The sequence below is a fragment of the Leptonychotes weddellii genome, chromosome 10, assembly GCF_054177405.1.
Source record: "Leptonychotes weddellii isolate Sample4059 chromosome 10, ASM5417740v2, whole genome shotgun sequence".
Lineage (NCBI taxonomy): Eukaryota > Metazoa > Chordata > Mammalia > Carnivora > Phocidae > Leptonychotes > Leptonychotes weddellii.
The window spans coordinates 88,530,564-88,543,952 of NC_138378.1; the positions used below are offsets into that span (position 1 = coordinate 88,530,564).

A 13,389-nucleotide genomic window follows, 5' to 3' on the forward strand; every position below is an offset into this window, starting at 1 on the left:
GTCATATGATACATGTCTGTCTCTGATTGACTTATTTTGCTCAGCATAACACCCTCCAGTTCCATCCACGTCGTCGCAAATGGCAAGATCTCATTCCTTTTGATGGCTGCATAATATTCCATTGTATATATATACCACATCTGCTTTATCCATTCATCTGTCAATGGACATCTTGGCTCTTTCCACAGTTTGGCTATTGTGGACATTGCTGCTATAAACATTGGGGTGCATGTGTGTGTACGTCTTAAAAGGTACATCAGCCCTAAGTCATGCACACAAGAGTGTAAATGATATACATTCACAGTTTAAATAACATTGACAAAACAAACACCAGTGTACCTGTTATCAGCCAGCTGAATGAAAACATAGCACATTAGAAGTACCCTAGAGCCCCCAGGGGACCCCTCCGTGCTCCCACTCCTCCTCCCACCTCCAGAGGTAGCCACTCTTCTGAATTTTGGGTTAATCATTCCCTTGGGGGTCTTTTAAAAAAACAGTTTTACTCTGTATGTATCGCTGTAAACTGTTGAGGTTTGCCTTTTTGAGCTCTGTTACACATTGGATCATACTATTTGTACTCTGTGACTTTTACTTTTTGCCAAACATTATGTTATTTATAATATATTATTCATTTTCTGCTGGTTGTATTACATTGCATGAATACGCCACCATATATTTGTCCCCTCTGCTGTTGGACATCTGGGTTTTTACTTGTCTGCTACTTCTCCTATTGTCCCATGCTGCAATGCGGATTACACAGCCTAAGGCGCAGGAGTCCCCGGCCCAGGAGGGGAATTGCTTGTCCCAGGGAACATCGCTATTGGCCAAAGTGGCTGCATCACTGGAGCAGGGGACAGTCCGTTCTGTGGCTCTCCAACCTTGCCATCAACTTGGTATTGAAAGACTTTCCAATTTTGGCTAATTTGGTGGGTTTGAAAGAATATCTTCTTGTGCTCATAATTGTCAATTCACTGCTTATTAATGAGATTCAGCATCTTTTCATATGTTTATGGATATTTATTATTCTGTGAGATGGTTGTCATGTCTTTTGCCCGTGTTTTTATTTTTATTTTTTTAATTTTATTTTTTGAGATTTTATTAATTTATTTGACAGAGAGAGAGAGACAGCGAGAGAGGGAACACAAGCAGGGGGAGTGGGAGAGGGAGAAGCAGGATTCCTGCGGAGCAGGGAGCCCGATGCAGGGCTCGATCCCAGGACCCTGGGATCATGACCTGAGCCCAAGGCAGACACCTAAAGACTGAGCCACCCAGGCGCCCCTTGCCCATGTTTTTATTGGGATGCTTGTCTTTTTCTTCTTAATTTGTAGGAGTTCTGTAAATAGACATGTTTCATTTGTCAGTTACAGAAATGGCAACACTCTTCACAGGCTGTGGTCTATCTTTTCACTCCCTTTCAGTGAATAGAAATTTTTACTTTAATATAATTGGATGTACCAGTCTTTCCCTTTATCATTTGTCTTTTTTAAATCTTGTTCAAGAAATCCTTTCCTATCTCCACGTAGCTCCACTAAAAATAAGAAAATCTGTACAAACAAAGATGGAACAATTTCTGGGATATAGAATTTAACGGAAGCAAAATGCAGAGTGGGATTATAATGTGCATCAGTTGCATACAGGCCAGGCGGTGTAAAATTCATTATGTGTTTATACAAACATAAGCTATATCTAGAAAGATAGAAAAAACGCTTACCTCAGTGGTTGCCTCTGGAGATGGGATCCAAGGGAGGAGGAGGGTGGGAAAGAGACTGACTTTTCACTAGAAACCCTTTTCTACTATTTCAATATTTCTCTGGGCTGTATATATCACCATTCAAAAACCAATTTAAATTTTTTTTAACTAAAGAGAAGTGTGCTCTGTCTTGGATGAGGCCAAGGAAGCTTGCTTGCTTGCTTCGCCTTTCACCTCTCTCAGCCATCCATTCCTGTGTGACTTATTTCCACAGCAAGCGAAGCTGGATGCCCAACTCCGGGACAAAGAATTTTATAGGGTCGTCCCCAGCTCCAAGCCCAGGCTGGAGGATGGATACCCCGCCTTCAGAAAACCCCACATGACCGCCAAAGACCTGGGACAGCCCGGCTTCTTCCCCGCGCAGGATCAGGACCGTGTGGCCGCAGCAGAGGGCGAGGTCAGGTTCACCAGTATAGGCCCTTCCGTGTACCCCGTTTCCCACGGCCTGTACCTGGCCCAGGGTGTCCCCAACCGGGTCCGCCAGAGCGCCGGCTTTCCGTGCCTCCTGGAGCCCGAGCTCCAGCCTGCGCCCGAGGAGGGCAAGGGCTACTTTCTGCTGCCTGGCTGCCTCTGTCCGTATCACCATGAAGTCAAGTTCCCCATCTTGAACCGATGGGGGCCCTTGATGCCATTTTACCAGTAGGAAGGGTGAGAGCGCCTTCAGGGGAGCCACGGACATCCCCCCTCTCCCAAGGAAGTTCGCGCTCGGCACTTGGAGAACGGACAGGAGGACTGAAAATAAAACCCTGGGAAGACGTTCCAGCAGCACTGCGGGTGTTCTACCTTGTTCCCTGGCCTGTCCCGGGGCCGCATCTGCACCCGCGCACCACCTGCCGAGGGGAGGGGCAGGGACGGCAGGGGGTAAGAGGGGAGGGGAGGGGAGGGGAGGGGGGGAGAAGAGAGGAAGGAAAACTGGTGTGTGTGGAGGCTGGAATGTGTGTGACGTCTCATGACAACGAAGAGTCCTGCTGGAAAGATTCTTGTTTTAGGCATTTATTTACAAAACGGGACAAATCTCATTTCCCATAGTTGTCTGAACGTTGAGGGTGACTGTAAAATGCTGTTGGGTAACCTTCCCTCAGACACTTAGTTTGCTCACCACGCCCACCCCGTAGCCCATTTCCAGGGCATCATTTTATACTTTCCTTCTTGCTCAGTGGAGCTTCTGTAACCATATCCACGTATGAGTGGGTTAGGAAGCAGGTAGAGCTGCCGAACTAGGAACTGAGGTGCAGTGGCTTGAACATCCTAGTTTCTCCCAGTCTAACAGTTCGGAGGTAGGCAGCCGAGGATGGTGGGGTGTCTCTGCTGTAGTTCCCATCTCTGCGTCCAAGGTGGCTGCCATAGATTCAACTGTGTCGCCCCCAACCCCCAGATTCATAGCTTGAAGCCCTAACCCCCAATGTGACTGTATTTGGAGACAGGGACTTCAGGGGGGTAATTAAGGCCCAATGAGGTCATAAGGGTGGGAGCCTGTTCTGATAGGATTGGTGGTCTTCTAAATAGAGGAAGAGAAAGAGAGCTCTTTCTCTCCCTCTCTCTCAGCATGTACACACACACACACACACACACACACACACACACACAGGAACAGCCATGTGAGGCCACAGCGGGGAAGGCAGCCATCTGCAAGCTGGGAAGAGAAGTCTCACCAGAGACCAAACTCTGCCAGACCTTGATCGTGGACTTCCAGCCTCCACAACTGTGAGAAAATAAATTTCTGTTGTTGAAGCCCGCCGGCCTGTGGTATTTTGTTATGCTAGTCCAAGCTAAGAGAGTGACTCATTCAGTTATTGACATTTTCCTAGGAGCAGAAAGCAAGAAACGCCCAGAGGAATACAGGTGTATTCCCTTTCAGGGGCACAGACAGATATGATATTCTTCTTCGCTACCAGTCCTGTCCTCTTGGCCAGAGCTCAGCACATGGTCCCACCAAACTACAAGGAAGGCTGGGAAATTCACCTTGGTCCTGGGTGGCCCTGTGCCCAGCAAAAAATGAGAAGTTAGAAGAATAGAAGGAGAGGATTATTTGGATGGATGACTATTTTTGCCACAATACATGAGAAGGCTTTCCTGTTGGAATCATCCTATACACCATGCTTCCCTAGGGGATCTTGTTAAAATGCAGATTCTGAGTTGGTTGGTCTAGGCTGGGGGCAAGATTCTGCATTTCCAATAAGCTCCCAGGTGTGTGGTGCTGCTGGAAAGGAGACTGTACCTGAGTAATGAGGCTCTCTACACAATACTCTGCGTCTTCCTTTTCTCTTCGCAAGTCATTACTTATAGGTCTAATTATTTTTAATGGCTGCCTGGTATTCCATTGAATTGATAGATCTTGATTTATTCAACTATTTCCTTATTGGGGGGCAGTCATGCTTTTCCAATTTCCTTCCTACAAATTATGCAGCAATAACAATTCATGAGCATATATCCTTACAAATGATGCTTTTATTTCTGCAAGACAGAGTCTTTTTTTTTTTTTTTAAGATTATTTATTTATTTATTTATTTGACAGAGAGAGACACAGTGAGAGCAGGATCACAAGCAGGGGGAGAGGGAGGGAGAGAAATAGGCTTCCCGCGGAGCGGGGAGCCCGATGCGGGGCTCGATCCCAGGACCCTGGGATCATGACCTGAGCCGAAGGCAGACGCTTAACGACTGAGCCACCCAGGCGCCCCATCTGCAAGACAGAGTCTTACAAGTGCTGGCTTTGTGCTGGGTCAAACGGGGTGGATGCTTGGTGCTAATGGATACCACCCGAACAGCCCCCTTCCTCCTTCCCATCTCCTCACCAGCACAGAGATATTATCAATCTTTTTTTGATTTTTGCCAATTTCATGAATAGAAAATGGTATCTCATCTCGGCTTTAATGTGCAATTACTTGGCCACTAGTGAGATACAGGATCTATTTTATCTCATTAGCCATTGGGTTTCTGAGTCGCATCTTTTTTTTTTTTTTTAAGATTTTATTTATTTGTTTGACAGATAGAGACACAGTGGGAGAGGGAACACAAGCAGGGGGAGTGGGAGAGGGAGAAGCAGGCTTCCCGCCGAGCAGGGAGCCCGAAGCAGGGCTCGATCCCAGGACCCCGAGATCACGACCCGAGCCGAAGACAGACGCTCAACGACTGAGCCACCCAGGCACCCCTGAGTCACATCTTTTGCCCTGAATTATCTTTCTTCTTACCAATTTATAGGGTTTTTTTTTCACATGGCCATGTTAGCCCTTTATCTAAGACATGTTCCAAACATGTTCTGTCTTAACTTTTAAATATACAATTTAAAATATGTAATCTGAACATATTTTGTTCTAACATAAATTGCATACCTTCAGTAGAAAATGTTGCAAAGTGAAGAAGGTGTGAAGAAGGAAAAGAAATCACCTCAATCCCACTGCTCAGTCAAGAGACAGCTCCTGTTAACACTTTGATGCCCAGGCTGCCAGACAATGGTTAGATCCTTGGGCTGTTGAGCCAGACAAATCCGGGGTTCCACCCATGCCTCAGTTTACATCTTAGCAGCTGAGGGGTATTCTAGAAAGTTATTCCATGTCTCTGAACAGCAATGTCCTCATTAGTAGAAGCACTAATAACGCTCCTACCTTTTGAGTAAACACTGTTCTCACAGCATCTGAGATATAGTCAGTGTTCAGGGAGAATTTTTATAGGCGTTTTTACAGATCTCATACTGAAGATGTAATTTCAAATCCTGCTTGGTCTTTGTGGCATTAACTATAAGCATTGCCACTCAACCTCAAACTTTATAAATATCCTTGCACGAACATACCATAATTACTATTGTTAGACATTCAAGTTGTTTCCAATTATGTATTTTTCTCTTGCAAGTCAGGCTACAGAATAAACTTTTTTTCTATAATTAGGGAGAAAAAGAAGCAAAGTTACTGTGTCAAGGCGTATGGATATATTCTCAATGAGTATTACCAACTCGTTTTCTAAACAGGCGTTATCTTTAATATTAAGGAATCATTTCTTAGGTGTGATGATGGGATTTTGGTTATGTTAGAGACTTCATTTTGAAATACTTACAGGAGAGATGATGTCTGAAATTTACTTTAAAATGCTGTAGCAAAGGGCGGCCGAGGTGTTCAGGAAGTCATAACCCCCATCACAGGCTCACAAAGGCTGCTACTCGCCGTGCTTAAGATCTGAAATGGGTCACAGAGACAAGTCTGGACGGCTCCATGGGAGCCAAGGGACACAGCAGGAAGGCTAGCTAGGGCCTGGGCCCCTTGCAGCAGAGCACAGGGAGGGACTGGCTCCAGCCATGAGGATGAGTGGAGACCCCAACACGCTGCACTTGAGACGCTGGCCACCCAGTCCCACAGAGAGGCCTCAAGGTCCTGAGCTGGGTCTGGGCAAGAGTCACTGAAGTCCAGAGAGCCCGCCTCAGAAATCTCTCTCTTTGACTGGGCCCTCCATCAGTCCCCGCCTCGGCCAGCTTGCTCTGTCGGCATCCAGGAGCACCCCCTGCAGGCCCTCCCCATATCTCCCCACCCTCCCCACCCCCCGCCCCAGGGATCAGAAGGCAGATGTGATTATTCCTCATCTCCTGCATAACCTGGCTCTCTGGCCCTCCACGTGAGCACGACCCTTCCGACCCGGGCTCCCCACGCCTTCCCCATTGCCCGCCTCTGGGCCTGTGCACTTGCTGTTTCTTTCTGTCCGCTAGAAAACCCTTTCGTCTGCTTTCCCCCAGCTGAATTACTGTCTTCTTGGAAAAGCCTGTCTGGACCATCCCCTGTCCCTAAGTTTGCCATTCCTGCGAGTTCCCAAGTTCTGTCATTCCTACATCTCTCCGAGGGGTGCTGTAAGGATTACAGGACCCAACACCTCGGGCCTGGCAGAGAAGCTCAATACTTCCTAGAACTTTTTCATTTTAATTTTTATTGTCTTTAAAATTGTTACGGTTGTATTTGTGTCAGAGAGTCTTTTATTTCTCTTTGTTGCTCCTGGAAGCTGGCGTAGAGTAGAGGCTCAATAAATATTGAAGAAATGAAGGGGGTAGGGCTTTCTAAGGGGAAGCACAGCAATGAGGTGGCCCAGGCCTGACCTCCAGGCATTTTCTATGGCAGCTCTCCTAGCTCTTACCCCGGCAGCTTCGGGCTCCCTGCAGGGTTGTGTGTCCACCTGGGGAAGCTCTCAGTACCCGGTGATGTCAGGTTACCTGAGTGACCTTCCTGAGGATGGCCCACAGCTTTGCCAACTGAATTCTACTCTTAACCAGATGGAGTCATCTTTGGGAAGACTGCCCGTCTGTGGGAACTCCAAATTGGGTTTGGGCCACCCCCTGTACATTTCTAGTCTCAACTCTGGCCTAGTGCAATAACTGTATTTATTTATTTATTTTTAAATATATTTTTAAAGGATTTTATTTATTTATTTGAGAGAGAGGGAGAGAGAGCAGGAGCAGAGGGGAGGGGCAGAGGGAGAAGCAGGCTCCCTGCAGGGAGCCCGATGCGGACTCGATCCCAGGACACTGGGGTCATAACCTGAGCTGAAGGCAGCAGATGCTTAACAGACTGAACCACCCAGGTGCCCCAGTATAACTGTGTTTAATCAGTAGATTCAGGAGAAGCCTGTTTTGGTCAGTGGACATTGTAATATTCTCAGAAGAAGATTCCTAGCTTCTTGTCCAGTTTATTCCTGGGGCGGAACATGGTTGCATGCCAGCAGCCACCCCATCTATCTTCACTCCTCTTGCATTTTTTAAGGCCCCCTGAAACACCTCAACATGAGGGAGAAAGCACAGACTTTGGAGCAAGTGCCGTGGAGGGGACCCCTGGTGCCACCGGGCGTGCTAGCCCGAGTCGGGCTCAGCACAGACCTTATCTTATTAAAAACCTACCGTAGGGTGCCTGGGTGGCTCAGATGGTTAAGCGTCTGCCTTCGGCTCAGGTCATGATCCCAGGGTCCTGGGATCGAGTCCCGCATCGGGCTCCCTGCTCCTTGGGAGCCTGCTTCTCCCTCTGCCTCTCTCTCTGTGTCTCTAATGAATAAATAAATAAAATCTTTAAAAAAAAAAAAAAAGAATGAGGTCACCTTTGAGGTCACTTCATGAAAAAAAAAGTGGAAATTTAAAAAAAAAAAAAAAAAACCTACCGTAAACGTGGAGTTCATACAGCTGCAACCCCATTTTATAGCTGAGAAAACCAAGGGCTCAGGCGATTCGGCCAAATGTCACAGGATTTGGAGCTAGGCTTCTTCCGTGAAATCTCACTTCCATCAAAACCGTCAGTTTTATCATCTGTAAAAAGAGGGTAATTATGCTCATCTCACAAGGTACAAACAAGAATGTGCACGAATGAACTTAAAAAAAAATTTTTTTTTAAGGTTAAGAAAGTGCACCTTTCAATTAGTAACGTAAAAGACAAGGAGTTGACACTTGTTTTGTGGCACTTGCTTGTAGATTTGCCCCACCCCAGCGTGAAGTCATCCTGAAGGGTTGTTTTTGTCATTCCTTGGCCTGGGGAGGAGCCCCGATTCTGAGGCTGCAGAAACAGGATTGGGACGCTCCAAGATAATGGTAGCAGCCCTTACATGTGTATATTCTTCAGAGTTTACAAAACACAGCCATAGATGGTATCTCCCTTCAATCTCATTTTATCTCCTGACACAGGAAATCTTACCCCCATTTCACAGAGGGGACAAGTAGCTAAGGCTGAGTGGGGGTGCAGACCCCAGGCTTGTACTGCCGTGTGCCTTTTCCAGATCAAGCAGCCATTCGCCATTGATCCCTAGCTCTGAAAGAGTGCCTTGCATCTGAGCACCTTGGTAAAATGCTGATTCCTCAGCTCCACCAAGTCTGAATGGAGGGTCACTAGGTGTGGAGCCAACTCCAAAAATCTGTATTTTCATCCAGTTCATGTGGAGGTTGAGTCGCTGGTGCTCTGTGGGTACACTTTGAGAAGTGGCAGAAGAGGATGCGGAATTCTTGGAAGTCTCCGGGCAGACACCAGTAAATCGCTGCTGGCGATAAACATAACTGGGAGTGGGTGTGGGAGGGGTGGACATGTGGGCTGGGGGTAGATCAGAGTAGGTGTGCATGTTGAAATATCTCAAGAATGTTTGGGCCAAGCACCATGCCAGAATGTGTTCATTAATTTCCAAACATCGAAAAAATAATATATATTTATTTATATAAATATATATTTATATAAACTTTGGCCCAAATAAAATATATTCCACTTATGTGAAGTACCTAAAGTATTCAAACCCACGGAGAGAGAGTAGAAGGGTGGTTGCCCACGGCTGGAGAGGGGATGGGAGGCACAAAGTGAATGTACTTACTGCTACTGAACTATACACTTAAAAATGGGTGGAATAGGGATGCCTGGGTGGCTCAGTCAGTTAAACATCTGCCTTCAACTCAGGTCATGATCCCACGGTCCTGGATCGAGCCCCGCACCAGGTTCCTGCTCAGAGGGGAGCCTGCTTCTCCCTCTCCGTTTGCCTGCCGCGTGCGCTCTCTCTTTCTCTGTCAAATAAATAAAATCTTTTAAAAATGGGTGAAATAGTAAATTTTAGGTTATGTGTATATTTTATCACAATACATACATACATGTACATATGAAAGGGAGCTTCTCTAAGTATGACCTAAAACCTGGGAACTATCAATTTAAAAAAAACAAATGCATTGCCTACATAATAATCAAAATTTCTGCATGGAAAAATTACCAGACATAAAATCGAAAGGCAAAGAACAAACTGGGAAAATATTTCCAATACAAACGACAAAAGCATCTGAGTCCCTTATCTGCCAAGAAGAAAAAGACCAACAATGCAGGGGGAAAAAAACCTTACTTTTTAATTCAATCATTTGCTCTTTTGGCAAATATTTGTTTAACACATATGTGCCCAACACCATTCTAAGCGCCGGGAATGTAGCAAAAAATAAATAAACAAATAAATAAGCATAATATTAAGATGAGGAGAATCAATACCAGTTGGGGGAAATGACAATAAACTAAACCAGGAAAGTATATAATGTGCTGGAAAGTAACGAGTGATATGGAGAAAAGGAGGGCGGGCCTGGAGGGCGAGACAGCTGTCCCGAGGGGCACAGGTTAAGTGGTTCTCGGAGCCGGGCTCACTGTGAAGGTGATATTTGAGCAAAGCCCCGAGGGGGAGAGAGATCTTCTCACGGTGATGAGTGGGGCCAAATGACCAGGAGAGACCCCAAAGCGTCAGGCCTGGGAGGCCGTGAGGGCAACAGAATGAGGTCAGGGAAGTCACAGGGTGCTGCACAATGGTCTACAGACGGGTGAGCAGGTGCAAAGGCTCTTAGTCTTCTTTTACAGGAGATGGGACCGCTGGAAGGGAATGAGCAAAGGGACTACATAACCCAATTTTTAGGGGGGTTTTTTTGTTTGTTTGTTTTTAAAGATTTTATTTATTTATCTGAGACAGAGAGAATGAGAGAGACAGAGAGCACATGAGAGGGGGGAGGGTCAGAGGGAGAAGCAGACTCCCCGCCGAGCAGGGAGCCCGATGCGGGACTCGATCCAGGGACTCCAGGATCATGACCTGAGCCGAAGGCAGTCGCTTAACCAACTGAGCCACCCAGGCGCCCAGGTTTTTTTTTTTTTTTTTTTAAAGGTTTTTATTTATTCATTTGAATGGGTGTGAGCGAGTGAGAGAGAGAATGCGGGGGCGGGGTGGGGAGGTTCAGAGAGAGAGGGAGAAGCAGACTCCCCGCTTTCCCACATGGGGCTCGATCCCAGTACCCTGGGATCACGGCCTGGAGCCGAAGGCAGATGCTTAACTGACTGAACCACCTAGGCGCCCCCCGATTTTTAGGTTTAAAGACAGACTTTGGCCACTGGATTATGAAAAGACTGAGAGGGACAAAGGCAGAGGCGGAGAAGTGGATTAGGATAATCCAGGCAGGAGGTGCTGGTCATTGGGGCCAGAGCATCAGCTGGGGAGATAGTAAGTGGTTGACTTTGGGAGGCCTTTGAAGGGACAGCCAGTGGAATTTATTAACAGATTGGCTGGGGGGCACATGAGAGAAAGAGAGGCATCAAGATGACTCCGTGTTTTGGGCTTGTGCAAAGTGGAAAGGTGAGCTGCTTTTCTTTGAATGGGGAGATGATGATAGTTGAAATGGGTTTTGGGGGAAGATCAGTTTGGACCCGGCAGCATTAAGTTAGAAATGCCTCTAGGATATCCAAGTGCAGATTTGCCGAGGCAGCTGGCTACACAGGAGAGGTCAGGACCAGCTGGTGATAGAAACTGGGCAGTTAAGAGCCTATGGGTGGTATTAAAAACCAGGAGACCCGACACCATTGCCAGGGTGTGGAAGTGGTCCAAGGACTGAGGTCTGGGGCCCGTCAAGGTTGAGAAGTCAGGGAGATGGGGAGGAGCTGCGAGGTGGGAGGAAAATCAGGTGGAAACCAGGTGAGGAGAGGTATCAGGGTGGGGGAGCCATCACAGGATAGTGGGGTCAGCTGCTGCTGTAGGGTCAGGAGGCAAGAGCCCTGAGGATTCCTGCTGGATGCAGCAAGGGTATTGATGACCTGGCAAGGAGCCTCGGGTGGGGGAAGAAGGCTGGCAAGAGAGAATGAGACAGAAGAAATGAAAGCACTGACTATAGAGAACTGCTGAAAAGCTTTGTGGTAAAGGGCGGTGGGGGGTAGGGGAGCAGAAAAATGGGCAAGGACATGGAAAGTTCACAGAAAAAGAAATACATGTGGCTTCTAAACATAGGGAAAGATGCTGTACTTCATAATCAAATAAACCAAATCAAATAAACCGAGATGTCATTTTATACCTATTAGATTAGGAGAAGTTAAAAAGTTTATACTATATTGTTGGAAGGGCAGAGAAGCCAACCATCATCCCTTGTTTTAGGACTTCAAATTAGCACAGCCTTTCTGGTTGGCAAAAATGCACTTTCGCTTCCACCCAGTAATTCTACTCCTTGGGATGTCCCAATGCATAAAGTCACACAGATGTTCAATGACTATGTACAGGTATATTCACATTATTATTTATAACATTTATAATAAAACCCTGGAAGAAATCCAGATGTCCATCACCGAGCCCCACTGTGCAGCATTCATTAATGGAACACGAGCAGCTGTATGTAGATGCGGCAGGATCGTTCTGGACCAGTAAACAAGGAAAGCAAGGGTATATGATCTCCCATTTGTGACGAAAGGGGATACCCACATACACGCCTGTGCAAGTCGGGGAGACTTCTAGGAACATACACAAGAAAACAGGGATGACCCTGGAAGGGCGGACCAGGGTTCAAAGGTGGAGACATATCTTACTTCCTATCCTTTTGCACTGTTTGAAATTTTGCCCACGAACATGTACTGTGTTAAGAATTCACTTTAAAATAAAAACTTCTACAATGGGGTCATATCATGTAGAGTCGGAGGGGACTTTCAGGTGATCTAGCCCAGTGGTTCCCATAGCCCAAGTCCATGGTCGGGCTGTGTTGGAATCACCTGGGGGCTGTGAAGACGCAGAGCTGATGTGCGGAGTCGCATCTCATGGTCCCGTCTGGTGACGTGGATAATAGCTCCCGAGGCCATTGTGAAACACAGGCAGGAGAATGCGGTGGGCATTCTAAAGCCCTTAAAAGCCCTAGGAGGGCAGGCACTATTCCTGTCCCCATTTTATAGATGAGAAAACAGAGGCATAGAAATGTCACAAGCTAATGAGTGCCTAAGCCAGCAGTCTAGCTCTTAAGGTTATAAACATAATGAAAAGAGAAAAGAAAAGGATTCGGACAGAGTGGAAGAGCACGTCTGGTACGGTGGTCCGAGCAGACCTCCCCGCGACCTGCTAGACAGGAGAAGCTCTGCGGGCTGAGAGACTCGTGGCAAACACGAGGCCATCTGATGAAGATGGCTGGGTGCACTCACGGGACAGGAAGAAGGCCAGTGTGACTGGCTGTGCCGATTGTCAAGGACAGACTGAGGGAATATCTGATCACCTTAAAGCAGCCTTTCTCTCCTGGTATGATTACTTCTTTAGGTGGCAGTCCTGTTCTTTAGGAAATTCTTCCTTGGGCTGAGCTTTACTGATTTCTCCCAATAGCGATTTTCTCTTCTGTATCAAGAGAACCTCTATTTAAATTAAAAAAAAGAGAGAGAGAGAGAGAACTCCTAAGTTTTTTAGTTGGGCCATGGCCACCTAGGCGAAAGACTACATTTCGCAGCTTCCCTTGCATAAAAATGAGGCCATCTAAGTTTCAGCCAAGGGGCCATCAGCAGAAGTGATGTGTGCATCTTCCCTTCCTCCAACCTGTAGCTTAGACAGATTGTGAGCCAGATGAGCCCTGTGGGTGGGAAGACCAGAGAAAAGGAGGCTGGATGCCTGAGTGGTACACGGCAGTCATATCAGCTCTGGAATGTCTCATGAGAGAAAAACAAACCACCGGTGGTTCTCAACCTTGACTGAACATTAGACTCACCTGGAGGAGCTTTAAAAATATATTCATTGGGGCGCCTGGGTGGCTCAGTCGTTAAGCATCAGCCTTCGGCTCAGGTCATGATCTCAGGGTCCTGGGATCGAGCCCCGCATTGGGCTCCCTGCTTGACAGGGGGTCTGCGTCTCCCTCTCCCACTCCCTCTGCTTGTGTTCCCTCTCTCGCTGTGTCTCCTTCT

The 13,389-nt window shown here is 47.0% G+C and overlaps 1 protein-coding gene across 1 annotated transcript in view; it reads left to right on the plus strand.

The window, feature by feature from the left end:
• Window positions 1-2,464, plus strand: part of SPMIP9 (sperm microtubule inner protein 9) — a 4,075-nt gene extending 1,611 nt beyond the window's left edge. The window contains exon 3 of the mRNA XM_006741160.2: window positions 1,965-2,464. Coding sequence (XP_006741223.2) covers window positions 1,965-2,393 — 429 coding nt within the window. The 3' untranslated portion in view covers window positions 2,394-2,464. The remainder of the gene's footprint in view (window positions 1-1,964) is intronic.
• The last annotated feature ends 10,925 nt before the right edge of the window (window positions 2,465-13,389 follow it).